The sequence below is a fragment of the Mastigoproctus giganteus genome, chromosome 2 (assembly GCF_048544385.1).
Source record: "Mastigoproctus giganteus isolate SK-2022 chromosome 2, ASM4854438v1, whole genome shotgun sequence".
Lineage (NCBI taxonomy): Eukaryota > Metazoa > Arthropoda > Arachnida > Uropygi > Thelyphonidae > Mastigoproctus > Mastigoproctus giganteus.
In genome coordinates this window covers 204,030,979-204,045,861 of record NC_143576.1, presented here as the reverse complement: position 1 = coordinate 204,045,861, position 14,883 = coordinate 204,030,979, and the positions used below count along the sequence as shown (strand labels likewise).

The 14,883-nt window shown below is 38.2% G+C and overlaps 1 protein-coding gene and 1 non-coding gene across 2 annotated transcripts; both read right to left on the bottom strand.

Moving 5' to 3' along the window:
• Window positions 1–8,083: 8,083 nt before the first annotated feature.
• LOC150089936 (uncharacterized) lies at window positions 8,084–11,044 on the bottom strand. Its single transcript, XM_090389705.1, has 4 exons — window positions 10,922–11,044; window positions 9,598–9,681; window positions 8,431–8,984; window positions 8,084–8,321 (listed from the first exon to the last, which is right to left on the bottom strand). Exons 1-3 carry the CDS (start codon window positions 10,931–10,933, stop codon window positions 8,460–8,462), a joined length of 621 nt encoding a protein of 206 aa, XP_090245831.1. The 5' UTR covers window positions 10,934–11,044; the 3' UTR covers window positions 8,084–8,321; window positions 8,431–8,459.
• Window positions 11,045–13,380: 2,336 nt separating this feature from the next.
• On the bottom strand, window positions 13,381–13,464 carry TRNAL-CAG (transfer RNA leucine (anticodon CAG)). The gene has a single exon. It is a non-coding gene; the product is annotated as a tRNA-Leu (tRNA).
• Between the last annotated feature and the right edge of the window lie 1,419 nt (window positions 13,465–14,883).

The window sequence follows — 14,883 nt, the reverse complement described above, 5'->3', positions numbered from 1 at the left end:
AACTGATCGGTATGCGAAGGTGAACTGCCGAGATTTTCAAGCATCTCTCAGCTAAGTGACCTCACAGTAATAACTCGCTTTTTTTTAATAAATAAGGCCAAATTTGGATTTAAAGCATGTTAAAGGGACGTTCGAAATGAGAGTTAAAAAAGCAAGGAGAGTGCGTCTATTAATAATTTTCTACCAATCGTGTAATATACTATTGTCCTTGTTCGGTTCTTGGTGGAGTATTGGTTTCAGTAATATCGACATGTAGCAGACTGGTTTTTTAAATAACTCAAAGATATCATGTCCACATCCAGCCAGAAAGAATACACGTTTAGAATTCATGGTCTTGTTTTTAATTGAAATGAAAACAGTTTTGATGGCAGTTAATGTATAATTTTTCTTTGATAAGATAAGATAAGATTCAATCGAATTTGAGCAGATATAACAGCAGCTTTCGATGGTTTTAATGAGTTTTTTGACTGTTTCTTCTTATCAGAACGAGTTATCAGAACGATTCTGATTCAGTTACGAAAATACCTTACGGCTCTAAATGGAACAGTTGTAGAAAATTTTAACTGTGGAATGTTGTAGGACAGATGGGTGGAGGATTTCTTTCTTCTTTTTAATTTGTGAAAATACTACATCTTTTTTTTTTATTAGAATACGCGGAATTTCTTTAATATATGCAAATAAATTTTCGAACTTTAAAACTGGAATTCTGATATTAAAGACAATAAAACAGATTATAAAACTAGAGATTAAATTCTCCATCAAATTTAAACTATTTGGATTAATTTAAAATTCTGAAAATTGTTTAAATTTGTTTTATAAAGACATAACAGTCACTACAGTTCAGTATTTCTACTTTACCATTCGAATTTCAAATTAATCGAAATGTCTGAATGTACAATGCTCATATTTTGCATTTCACGCTTTGAAAATCAGAAAATTATGCCAAGTAATTTCAAGCTACCACTAATATAGGCACGCAACAATCATGATGGACCTGCAATTACATTATTCTAAAATGAACTGAAAAAGATAATAAGAGAGAGAAAGAGATTAAATTGTGTTTCTGAACTGCTTGTATTCCATGGTTAATTTGTTCGTTTTGAAGTTGAAAGAAAATCGAGAGTCCGATTTAAAAAATATGAGCCCTCGCTGGAGAAAAAACTAATTATGGGCCATGGACCAATAGTAAAGGACCATGCCATAAAAAAACGCCCGTAAAACTTTCTCTCGTCCCAAAAGAAGTGTTCCTCAATGTCGCTGCAATGGAAAGCAGCGGTGCTATCCACTGCATCTACCTGTGAGGGTGAGAGAGAGAGGGAAAAGTTTACGGTAGACACATGTACAGTCTGCAAAAACAACATCCAGGAGGCAGAAATCACACATTAAACTTATAAAGCGTTATTTACTCACATCCGTAAAGCAAGTTTTGCTTTTAGTTATCTGCATAAACAAGTTTGATGCGACCTAAAAAATCTTATCATAGTTTCTGACAGCACGATCGTGGAAAAATATCTATTTTAGTTTCCATAAAAATTTCATCATTCTGCTAATGCTATATTGATTTATTTCATAATTTTTTTCGTATAATTCGTTTTCCCTGCACCCATCTACATTACATAAGTTAGTCAGACATGCATGGCAAATGCACAAACAGTATTTCCCACTTACAGTACCATGCTTGGTATCAGATCTCTCTTTCTCTCTCTGTATATATATACTTAGTGTCATTGAATTACAATAGCCCCCACCTGTAATGGACTATGCTGCATAGCTCACAGAATAAAACGCCGAAAAGCTTCGTACGCTAGAGTAGTGGTAGATTGTATCTGATTGTGCAAGTCAAAGTGATAAAGTAGCAGTTAAGGGGACGTAGTAAAGATATCAAGGAGTTTCAAAGGGGCATAATTGCGAGAGTTCGTGCGTCGGGTGCTTCCATATCGGAAACGACACGTCTTGTCAGTTGCTCACGGGTCACTGTAGTTAAGATATACAAAGAACGATATCGAACGGATCAAACCATCTCATGCCGACAGAACTGTAAAGGATTACTCAATGAGAAAGTTCGTCGTAAGCGAAGGAAGGCTGCAGCGCTTTGTGTGAGTTTAAAGGCAGGTCACTGTGGGACAGTTGACATCACAATACAATATCCCAAGCGACGATGCGCCACACACACTCAAACGTATAGGGTTCCACGACATACAACCTAAGAGACATCCTCTCCGCACAGCTGATGATCATCGATGGCCAACGCTATAAAGTCAAAAACACGTTGGTTGGACACCGGAGGACTGGAAACGAGTGTACTGGTCGGATGAGTCCAAATATCAGGTGCAACACGCCGACGGACGCCTTCGTGTATGGTGCATGCAACACGAGTCCATGGACCCATCATACATGGTGCCCACTGTCCAGACAGGTGGCAATGGTTGCTTAATATAGGGCATGTTTTGCTGGCAAAAACTAGGATCCAATATGTATGGACCAACGTTTCACTGGTGGTCTACCGGCAGCCCTTAGGAGACCATGTGCACCCTGCCATGTTGCATTTTTTCCCGGACAGAAACAAGATCTTCCAAGACGATAATGTTCCGTGTCATCGTGACTGCACTGTGAACGAGAGGTTCGAAAAACACAGCGACGATATCACCCATCTTCATTGGTCTCCAAATTTGGCTGACCTCAATCCTATTGAACACTTATGGGATATTTTGGAACGAGAAGTGAGGCGCATGGACATGCAACAGTTCTCTGTTGCAAGACTGCAAAGGTTTTCAGGCTGCCATGCTGTCTGAAAAGTTTTGTATATATAGCTCGTATATATTTCATATTCATTCGTGTACATGAATGAATAATAATATATTATGAACAAAAATTCATGAATATGGATGTTAACAATTAAACCACCCTCGTACGCTTCAGATCTAGCCCTAAGTGACTTAATGTTTGTACAGAAACTTCCAATCTCATTTTTGTGGAATTCATTTTAAAAATGATGAAGAGCTAAAAGCAGAAAACTGAATTATTATTTATTTTATTTTATTATATTTTTTAAAGATTAAACTCTTTGAAAATTAAGTACAATAAGTGTATTGAGACTGGGGATGGATACATTGAAAAAAAAACAACAAACACATGGAATTTTGTACCTGTGTCTTTTATACTACGTTCTCGGGACTTTTAAAAATGGCAGGCCTGATTGACCTGTCGGAATACCAATTCTTAATACTATTCAACTACATACATATATTCATTAGGACCACTTCATCATCGTGGGTGAAATTTGTGATAAATTCAATGCATGTTAGCCAACAAGTCAGCAGAAATTGTTGGATTTCCTAATAAAATGGTTATATTGCAGCAGATTAGTTCTTGCTCGCCCTCGCGGGGAGCACAGTTAGTAGGATCGCTGTCCTCTCCACACCGTTTGGAAAAGACCTAAGTTCGAGTCCCGTCGATAACGGAAAGAATTGTTATGGATCTTTTTCAAAATGTGACTGAATTAGTTGGTTTCAGCCAAGGGTAGCATCGTTTTTTCTCCCAGGAACTCGGGTTTTCATCCATCAAATAGAAAATCGACCTCAGAACACATGCAATTTACAGACAATATACACAGAACAATATGGCCATAGTCACTGATATTCCTAAAATCCTACAACTACATACATACATACAGTTTTTCATGATGAAAAACACTAGAAAAGACTTAAGATTTAAATTTCAGATTCTGTAGCACCCACTCTGAAGTACTGATATTATACTGTAGAATGGTACCATCTGGCGTGATTTTAACTTATGTAGCTATCAACTTCTTTTGTCTGTAGTGCAGTCCTTTACGGTGTCCTGAATATTGGGTCTTTAAAAATTTATAAAGAAAGAAATTGGCTTCTTTCATGGTTGCTTAACGGTCATTTTTTTTTTTTTTTTTCATTTAGTAGTTAAATCGGTCCTAGCCAACCTATGGCAACCACGCTGTCAGTTACGCATAATTTAGTAGTACCCTAATATACTCCCTCTCCTGTTTACCCAGTAAACGGATGGAAAGACTGCCACGACAAAAACAGATACATATGAAAAAACTGAAAATAATAAAATTACTTAAAAATAAATATAATTAAATATCACACAAAGTCCCAACTTCATCGCAAAGAGCTACATCTGTTCAGAGTCTTTTGGTATCTGGAACTCCGTTTAGGAAAGCCAGCAGCATAAGGAGCTGCTGAGAACAGAACTGCCAACACAAGGAGCGAGTTGCAGTGGATATAACAGACTCATTCCTCCACCAAAGCACAGCGTTTCAGAACGATTGCACAGAATCCTAGGCAATCTAGCACTACACCATACCGCATTACCAATCCTAGGCTTCCAGATGGAGAGGTCTTCCGCCTAACAAATATAGCAGTTGCAAAGGCCTGGAAAGCCAAGAAGTTCTCCTGTTTATCAAGTGGAATCATCTCGCAGCCTTCTGCCATAAGATACCAATTCAACTTGTATATCGTTATACTCCTCACAGTTATATATAATATGTTCCTATGATTCCCTTTCGCCACAATAGCAACTAGATCTTTTAGTGATTCCTAAATCGTGCAACTTTGCATTAATCGAACCTTGACCAGTCAATACGAACACCGCTTATAAGTTTGGTGCAAACCATTTAAACCTTGTCGAGGCTGCATTTCTTATATCTGGGAAAATATTTTGTGTAATCCGTCCTTTATCACAAACACTCTTGTCAGACATCGGATATATAAAGATGTCCGCCACAAAGAACAGGGAATGCCACGGCGGACGAAGTAAGACAATGCACAGTACACTAAATGCAGATCAATAGGCAATTTGCCAGTCAAAACCTGCAAAGCTGGGGTCGAAAGCCGTAAACAAGGCACATACTGAGAACCTCCAATTGTGACAAATACCTGGACATGACTAAACCACTGAGGGGCATTTAGGTCACAACAAGTGTGAGAAATACTTGGACATGACTGACTAAACCATTGATGGAACTTGATCTCCCAACCGTGACCTCCACATCTTTAACTGAAACAGTTACTTGGACATGACTAAACCACAGATAAGAACCTTGCCGCTCAACCATGACAAACACCTGGATACGACTAATCCACAGAAACTTGGTCTTCCAACCATGACCTTCACAACTTCAATTGAAACAGTTACTTGGACGTTACAAAACCAGAGGAAAGGACCTTTCCTCTCGACCATGATAAATACCTAGACATGACTAAGCTACTGAGGGTACTTGGTCTCCCAATTGTGACCTGCACATCTTCAATTGTGACAGTTACTTAAACATGACTAAACCACAGAAAAGGACCTTGCCTCTTGAACATGATTTGTGTGCCAAGTGGCGATCAATACCAGACTCCCTTGTCTGGTATCTTTTCTTTTGACTCCCATTCCCTTCCCCCACTCACCTAGTGGAGTTTACGCCACCGAATGATTTTGAGGACGCCTTCATCTACGCCTCAATATTTCTTACTATTTCCCTCCCACTTGATTTTCATATTCCCCAATCTCTATCTGTGTTTGTTTTTTTTTATAGGTTCTGTCACTGAATGCTCAGGCAATTAGGTGGCTGTAACTGCCAGAGAATAATGGGCAGCCTGGCTTACCTCCTAGCGGTGTCCACGGGCAACGTGGGGTCCCATTAGAAGTCCTGCGGCAAAAAGCTAGACCACAACAACAGAACCCAAAATGATACTTCTCATATACTGTACAACGCACAATACTTTTGTCTGGTTTTTACAGAGTAATGTATACTTCACGAGAGTACTTATGGCGCAGTTTTTCCTCCACGGGGCGTAAGTGGGGCAACGTTGGGCCCCAATTGGGGTTCAGCAGCTCAGACCAGAAGAACAACGGTACACGACATTAAACGATCCAAGACCAACACACTTTTAAATCTCAGGCATTTACAGCGTACTGTAACACACCACAGCGTAAACTACGCGGCGATGGGGTAAACCCACTGGTGCCGCTTGACCCTAAATACACTTACACTTACTAGTCCTGCGGAAAGGTCAGGGAATGACCACCGCATGTCCCCGGAGCAATATGGTCTTAGTTGTTAATACTCCTAAAAACCAAATAACAAACAAACAAACTAGTCCTGCATGCCATACACATCCTAAGGAGCATTACTCTTTGAATGGAACTTAGCTTCCTACCAAATACTTTTTGACTTACGCGCTCAAATCAAATTGGTGCACCATATGTTACCATCGGGATAAATACACATTCATATAGCAATTCAGCGCTTTACCTTTTATTTCCCAGCCAACCCTAGTGATTTGAGTAATCATCCCAATAAATTTGCTCACCTTTCTAGACAGATATATAAAGTGTGAGATGAAAGTTAATGATCCATCAAGCAAAATTCCTAGATATTTTAATTACCTTGCCGATTTTACGTTGCTTAACAGCCATTGTGATTCCCTTAATATTCAGTCTTTTGTAGCTTAAAATTCTTCTTATTATTATTGTTACAGGCTCTCCTGGGTAGCACAGTTGGTAGAAAAGACGTGATGAATTTTTATGGATTTTTCATGGCCGAGTTAGTTAATCTCAGGAGAGGCAGCGTGGTTTTTTTTTCTCTCCTGGAAACTCGGGTTTTTCTTCCAGCAAATAGAAAATCGATCTGAGAACAGACTTGGCCTTAGTCACTAATGCCAGCTGTAAGTTGTCATGGTTTTCAGTTTCAAAAGTTGCGGTTCGATAAGCAGTAACTTGTATTTTTGTAACTCGACTATCAGAAGTACTATTTCTGAAGAAAATAATATTACCCTTCTGAACTTAAAATAGATATTTTATTTATTTTTCTGAATGGTGTTACTTGTGAACAAGTAGTTTAAATTTTTTTTAGGAAATTTTTCCTACTTTTTTTATTTTTTGCACAAATTATATATTTTACATATTTTTTATATAAATTTCAATGCAAAAACTTTCAAATTTCTTTCACACTTATCGGGAAAAAAAATAATAAAAATTTGATTAATTCTAGTCAAGATTTTTTTTTTCATTTTCTCTAATTGCATGTACACTGCCCTACCATTAGTACGCGGACACCTGCCTTTAGACAAAAAAAAAAGTTTTATTGTATCATTTAATATTTTGTGCTGAAACCTTTTGCTTTTATGATGGCTTTCAATCTTCGCGGCACACTCTCTCAACCATGTTTTTATAAATGTCAGGTGATATCTTCCTCCACTCGGCCTTCAACGCAGCCACCAGTTGGGCCTTGTTCTTTGGGCGATCTCAACGTGCAACTACTCAACAATTCAAACATTCCAAAGATGCTGAATAGGATTCAGATCAGTACTCTGGGCTGGCCAATCCAACTTTTCCACACCCATGTCATAAAACCACTCTGTTACGACCCAAGCAGTGTGGCATGGCGCGTTGTCTTGCTGATACTGGTATGGACCTTCCCCGAAGTATTGTCATAACGTTGAAAGTGCATAATTGTCCAGGATGTCCTCGTATTACACAGTATTCATGGTTTTGTCGATAACGACTAATCGGCCCAAGCCAAACCATGAAAAGCAGCCCCATATTATGACATTGCCTCCACCAAACTTCATTGTTGGGAGGATACAATCAGGAAGGAACTGTTCCCCTGGCATTCGCCACATCCAGGAACGGCCATCAGACTGGTGCAGTGCGAACCTCGACTCGTCTGTCCATAGGACTGTTTTCCACTTCTCTGTAGTCCAGGATTCGCGCTCCTTACACCATGTTAATAGGCGTCTAGAATTTGTTGAACTTTTGAGGTAAATCTGTTGAACGTGTCATCTTGCAAGCCCACTTTTGCAATTGTTTGTTCGAAGCCCAGTGTGCATATTTATAGCAGGTTCTGCGACATGTTGCATGCATAGAACCTGTTTCCCCATCCATGGAGGGGTGTCCGGATATTAATGGTAGGGCAGTGTATAACGTAATAGGATTTAATAAATCCCTATTTATAGAGAGCCTTTGTTATTTTTCATTTTTTTAAATTTAATTAAGGACAGTGTTCTGCACTATAATTTCTCTTTAAAACTTATGCAAATAACTTCAGGAGACATTTTTTTTTAGTTGTACATTTTTATTGAGCTTCTTCAACAATACTTTAGCACGCGTCCCACAGTTTCCTTGGCAACATAAACACGCGAATATTTATTATAAAAAACGTAGAAGCAGCCTTTGATACAGCGACAGCTTGCAGATGAGCGAAGGTGTATAAACATTTTCGATGGATCTGGTGGAGGGATCGACGGTGTGCAAGGGGATGGGGGAGAGAAATATACAGTCCTATTTTGACGTCACATCTGAAAAACACAACAGAAAACTGTCTTAGTTTCTTTTCCACTGAAAATTGCCATGAATCCTATAAATTCAATAACATATTTCAAATATATTAAATAAAAGGAATTTTACCTTTAAATTAAGAAGGTCGATGGAATGAATTAATACTTTCCATATCCTAGTCCGGCTCCGTAGCCCCAGCCAGCTCCATGTGCCAATGCACCTCCATAACCCCAGCCAGCTCCGTAGCCCAATCCTGCTCCGTAACCTCCCCAGCCAGCTCCGTGAGCCAATCCAGCTCCGTAACCTAGGGCGCCAGCTCCGTAGCCGAGGGCACCAGCTCCTACTCCGTAGGCTACTGCTGGGGCGGCGGCAACTGCTACGGGAGCTACTGCTACCTTTGCTACAGCGGGAGATGCAACTGCAATTGGAGCAGATGGTCCGGCATAGGGAGAAGCGTAGTAGGCTGCAGCGGGTGCACTATGTGCTGTTCCTGGTTCGTTGGTCTTGATGGCAGCACGGAAACCAGCACCATCAGCTACGTAGTCCACACGGCGAGCACGGCCATCAATGTCGGTGAGGCTGTAACTTCCCTTCTGGACATGTCCGTTTCCTACTTCGGAACGTCCATTGGTGGCTCCCAGACCATCAGCAATCTGATAGTTGAAGGCATAGTTGCCAAAGTCCTACAAAGAGATGTCTGATAAATAAGATGCATGATTCGTGCGTCTAATAATAATAAAATATTTTTCGATAAAATCTAATAAAAAATCTTTTTCGATAAAGTGCAAGAACTTAGAAGCATTGTCTAGAAAATGTTTAAAATTACTATTCGCTTAATTTCTATAAACCCTTTTTCTAATTAGCTTGTTTTTATTTACTAACAGGGAATATTGTTGGAATATTACCTACACTGTATTTTTAAAGAAGATTTTAAATATCTTTGGATTTCAACAACTGGAAGAAATAATTATAGAGGGCGTCTTACCGGAAATCCAAATGTAGTATTTGAAAAAATAAAAGAACTGTCTTTAGATTTTAATAAAACTATAATTTAGATTTTAACAAATAACTATAGAGGGCGCCTTGCTAGAATTCAAATGCAGTATTTAATAAATAAAAAACAAACTGTCTTTGGATTTTAACAAATAATTATAGAGGGCGCCTTGCTAGAATTCAAATGCAGTATTTAATAAATAAAAAACAAACTGTCTTTAGATTTTAACGGATGATGAGTTCAGTGTATTAATATTTAAGCAGGGATAACTTATTTGTACATGATGTTGATGCAACACTTACGTCTTGTTGACGAGAGCTGACGCTGGAGCCACCTAGGTGGGCATAGCCGTTGGCAATAGCCAAAGAAAAGCAGAAGATGACAATCTGAAAAGTAAATAAGTAAACAAAATTATTGTGTTCATTATAATAAAAATACTACGTGTACAGTATTATAGTTGTTTTATTTAATTCGTATAAATAAGTAACAGGAATACTTTATCCCAGCGAATATCTTAAGTAAGAAAACATTAAATAAAAATAAATATATATTTGACTGAGTGATTAGATTTCTCTCAGAAAAAGGTTAATTCTTTGGTGGATTTTCCTCTCAAAAGTTGGTTTTCAAAACGTTTAATGCTTTAAGAAACAACGGAATAGCATGAAACTATATACACCCCTCAATCAACAAATAAGGATATTACTGATTAGTACCTTAGTGATACAGAAAGGCCAGTATGCAACGTGTTTGCTCCATTTTTTAAAAAAATTTTTCTCTGTTAGAAATAAATAAGAGGGTTATATACATATCTTAATTTTTTCGCAAAAAATGTGTAGAAGAATTATAAGTAATCTTCGAAATTCTAAAGTAAGGAATACTATTTTGACTTGCTAAAAATTATGAAAATTAAAACGACTGTTTTATCGTCTTTTGTGTTTTCGTGGCTGGCAAGATCTAAACCTCCTCTGAAGTTTACTGCTCCCAACAGAAGGAACTTTGTCTTTACCACAAGTTGCCCTCATATTGCACTACTTTTAAATAAATGATAGCTGAATGTTTATTTCTACCATTTATTTTAAAGGTCATTCTCCAGTGCATTCTGCTGGGAACAAGGCTAGGCGTCTTAAATCCTTCCACCCATAGAAAGAGATAAAAATCATACTTTTCCCAAATAATACATTAATCGCTAAGGGCAAGTAGTACTGTAATTTAAGAAAGGCAAGTTAATTTTAAGATGTTTTTCCTAAGCGAATTCCAATAACTATTAGAAACAAATCCGGTATTTGGTCTGTCTATTTATAAAGGATTATCACTGCCTGATAAGGTACACCTTTTCGCCAAGCCCTACTCCTAGAAAATAAATGCCTTTACTCCATATATACGATATTTACCAACGGAATTTCTTATATATACTTACATTTGGTGTATGAAATATATGAGTATAATTTAATGGAATTTAAGTTTATAATTTAAATTAAATATAAATTTATTATTATTTTTATGTTTGATACGTTTATATATATGAATTTCTTATTATTATATATTTATAACTTGTATAATTTAAGAAATACGAACCTTACCAATTTGGAACTTTAACCAGAAGACTAAAACTCAACTTCCACTTACCTTAGCGAACATTGTGGCTGTTTGAGCTGCTTGTAAGAAGCTGAAGGTACAATTGCGAGTGTGGAGACTCCTTATATACTCCGAGTTGGATCCCGCTGGACAGGCTATGGTAACCTTGTCCTTCGACGTCTACCAAACGCGATAGTGCAACGCTGCCTTCTAACCGGTAATGCAGCCGATCGGTATGCGAAGGTGAACTGCTCGAGATCTTTAACCACTCTCCCTCCCCGCCCGTCATTTTACGCGTGTGTTTGACCTCACTATCGTTTTCTTGTTTCTGTTTTTCGTGTGTATAGATGAACATATCTCACCCGCATTTCGGAGGCGTTACTGGGCGAGGCCGGGCGACTGCTGAGTAAACCGTAGCGCCAATGCGACCTTAACCCATTTACGAAGCAATTAATCTCATTAACGGCCGTTCTGCGGGTACGAAATCGAAAATCTCCGTTGTCGATGCTGTGAGAAATTTGAGAACACGACTGGACTCTCCTTAGATGAATTTCTCGGAAAACGTGCTCCAACGGAAACTCGTGAAAGAAATTAAAACGATCTTTATCTGAGTGTGCGTGCGTGTGTGTGTGTGTGTGTGTGCGTGCGTGTGTGTGTGTGTGCGTGCACGCACGTGTGGGAAAGAGAAGGGTGTTACAGTGCAATGTTCAGATCACTGAATTACAGCAAGAAATATTCGTTACTTCTAAGCGAGTGACCGCAAAGCAGACAGACGGACATTTAGATAGGCAGAAAGAGAGAGAGAGAGAGAGAGAGAGATTTAAAAAAATAAATTTTCTGTTTATACTCCGGGACGACCACATAACGTCAGAAGAATTCACAAGATAGAGAGAATACAAGAACATTATACGTATTTAGTAGTCACGCGACTTGAACCACCGTCGCTCCAAGCAGGTGTAAATTTGTATCCTCGCGCTTGACTACTCCGTTACGGAGGCCTTTATATAGATAGGCAGAGAGAGAGGGAGAAAGAGGGAAGAAGAGACAGAGAGAAAAATACAGACAGACAGAAAGGGAATAAAGAGGGAGAGGCAGAAAGAGAACGGAGAGAGAGAGAGACAGAAAGAGAACAGAGAGAGAGAGAGACAGAAAGAGAACAGAGAGAGAGAGAGAGAGACAGAAAGAGAACAGAGAGATAGAGAGGGAGAGGCAGGAAGAGGCAGAAAGAGAGAGAGGGGAGACAAAGAGAGAGAAAAACAACAACCAGAAAGATCGAGAGAGAGAGACAGAGGGAAGAAAGAGAGCAAGAGAAGGGGGAAAGAGAACCAAAAGGACAGAGAGAGAGAGAGAGAGACACACACACACAGAAAAAGAGAGAGAGAAATACAGAGAGAGACACACACACAGAAAGAGAGAGAGAGAGAGAAATACAGAGAAAGACACACACATAGGAAGAGAGAGAGAGAGACAGAAAGATACAGACAGACAGGCAGACAGAGAGATAAAAAGAAAGAGACAGAAAGATACAGACAGAGAGATAAAGAGAGCCAGACAGACAAAAAGATAAAGACAGAGAGATAAAAAGAGAGAGAGACGGAAAGATACAGATGGACGGATAAAAAGAGAGAGAGAGAGAGAGAAAGAAAGGAAGATATAGACAGGTTGACAGATAGATAAAAAGCGAGAGATACAAAGAAGCAGAACGACAGAAATGTTGCATGAAAACAAGAGAACGTTCTTAGCAATTTGAACAGCATTAGTAAGGATAAATGATGCCACTTTGGGAGGCAACTTATTCCCGTGTTTGAAAACTGACTGCCCAGAGCTGAATTCCATCAGATCTCATCTTCTGTTATTCCCTGAAATGTTCTATTTGGGTCCTCTGGTTCTGGTGTCGCCGATGAGGGAGAATTCACCTTCTTCTTTCATTCTACTTAATCGCTTCAGCATTTTATACACTTCGATCGCATCTTAGATGTCTGCTTGTCAAAAGTTTCAGACCACATCTTCTAACCCGTTCTTCATGTGTTTTTCAACCCGTTTTTCAAATTTTGTATAATTTGAAGAATTAAAAGTCTTATTAGATATCTTATAAATTAAATGAATTTGGTTTGAATAAGCTTATTAAATCTTCGTGTTTAAATATGTCTCAAAAAAGCGCAAAAAAAAAAGAGAGAAAGATAGATTTCTCTCTTTTTTTTTTTACTTACTTAATTTCACTAAAATACCAATCAGAAAAATGCAGACAAAAAATTGGCACTTACCTCGAAGTCCAAATAGAAAAGAGAGACACGTTGTCTTGATATTGCACTATGAAAGGAATAAATTGACTTTCGTTGGTATGTTTGGTACTTTTTATAAATAAAAGAAATTTTCTATTTATACCCTGCAACAACCACAAGAAATCGGAGGAGTTTAAAAAGCAAAGGCAGAAATATTGATTTATCTCGTGGCATCGTGCGGATTCTAAAACGAAGTCCATTAGGGTCTCTGCTGAAAAAAAACATTTCTGTCAGAGGTGGGATTCGAACCCACGCCCGGAATACCGGACTGCGACCTGAACGCAGCGCCTTAGACCGCTCGGCCACCCTGACTTCTCATTTAGCCACTTTGTAGAATGATCTTTGATTATATAGCGGGTTCACTTTAAATATTTTTTTTTTGTGTCATGTGAATATATAAACAAAAAAAATTGTGTAATTAGCTAGTTAATTTTTGCAGTGCGTTTCCATTTCACGCGTATTAGCAAATAGTAATAATTTATAATTTACAACAACAAAAAAAATAAATAATAAATAAAATCAAAGAGCAGCCACTTGATGAGAACCAGAAAAATTTCGTTTCTACGTATCCGCCACATTGTCCATTCATTCCTCCAACTAGCTCATGGCAATATAATATCCAGTGCTTCAGATACAATATATGGATTATAGATAGCTTATGTCATATATATGAAAAAATAAATAATAATTAATGGGTTTGGATTGGTCCGATTTTAATGAAATTCGAGAAGGATCGAAAAAATTGTTGTAAAAAAGAAAAAAAAACTCAATTCCCAGGGAATGCAGTTATTACATGCGGACGGACGAACAAAGAAATAATAATAAGTTTTATTAATCCGATTTTAATGAAATTTAGGGTGGCTTAACAAATCTTTTTAAAAGACCGAAATGTAAAATTTCATGAAGTCGCATGTTGACGGACAGACAGACGAATATAGACAATACGCGCATTATATAATACAGACAATAGATACATCATAAAATCCACGTGTGGCTTTAATATTTTGCTACATGTTTGTCTGGTTTTAATAATTATTATTATAGTAATTAATGCAACATTTAATAGGTTTCAGACAAATTTTGTGTGTATGGTTGCGTGTGTTTTTCATTCGGTCTTTCTCTTAATTTTCATCTGCAACAAATAAACCGACTTTAGAATACACTCATCTAATAATAGTGGTAAATTAATGAGAAGAAGTCACACTTATCTGGTTTCATTCAGCCATCTGTCCAGGCCTTCTTGAAATTTACATACGATCTCTCTGTTGAGATTAGTTGGAAATTTCTTTCAAAAGTTAAGACTCTTCGGCAAAAAGAAAACTTTCCATTCTACAGCTGTCCTTCCTTAAATTAAAAATTTAAGCATATTCTCCAGTTTTGTGGCACGTGTGAAAGAAAACAGATGTCCTCATTATTTCATTAAATTACCCCTTTCGAAGCCCTAAATCTATAGTTTGCAGTCAGTTGTTGCTGTTGTAGTAGGATTTTGGGAGCATCAAGAACAGGATCTGTATATTGTGTGGGTTTTGTGGTCGATTTCTGTTTGCTGGACAAAAAACCCGAATTGCCGGGAGAGAAAACTATGCCATCCTCGCCTGAGACCGACTAACTGGGCCATGTTGTGAAAAAAAAGGCCCATAAAAGTTCCTGGCGTCATCGACGCGATTCAAGCCCGGGCCTTTTCCACCTGACGTTGGGAGGACGGTGACGATACCAGTGTGCCACCCACGC

Bases quoted from the DNA above. Each gene is read 5' to 3' on its own strand.
- LOC150089936 (XM_090389705.1), bottom strand. The intron at 8,985-9,597 runs GTAAGTGTTGCA...ATCTCTTTGTAG, and splicing joins TCAGCTCTCGTCAACAAGAC to GACTTTGGCAACTATGCCTT.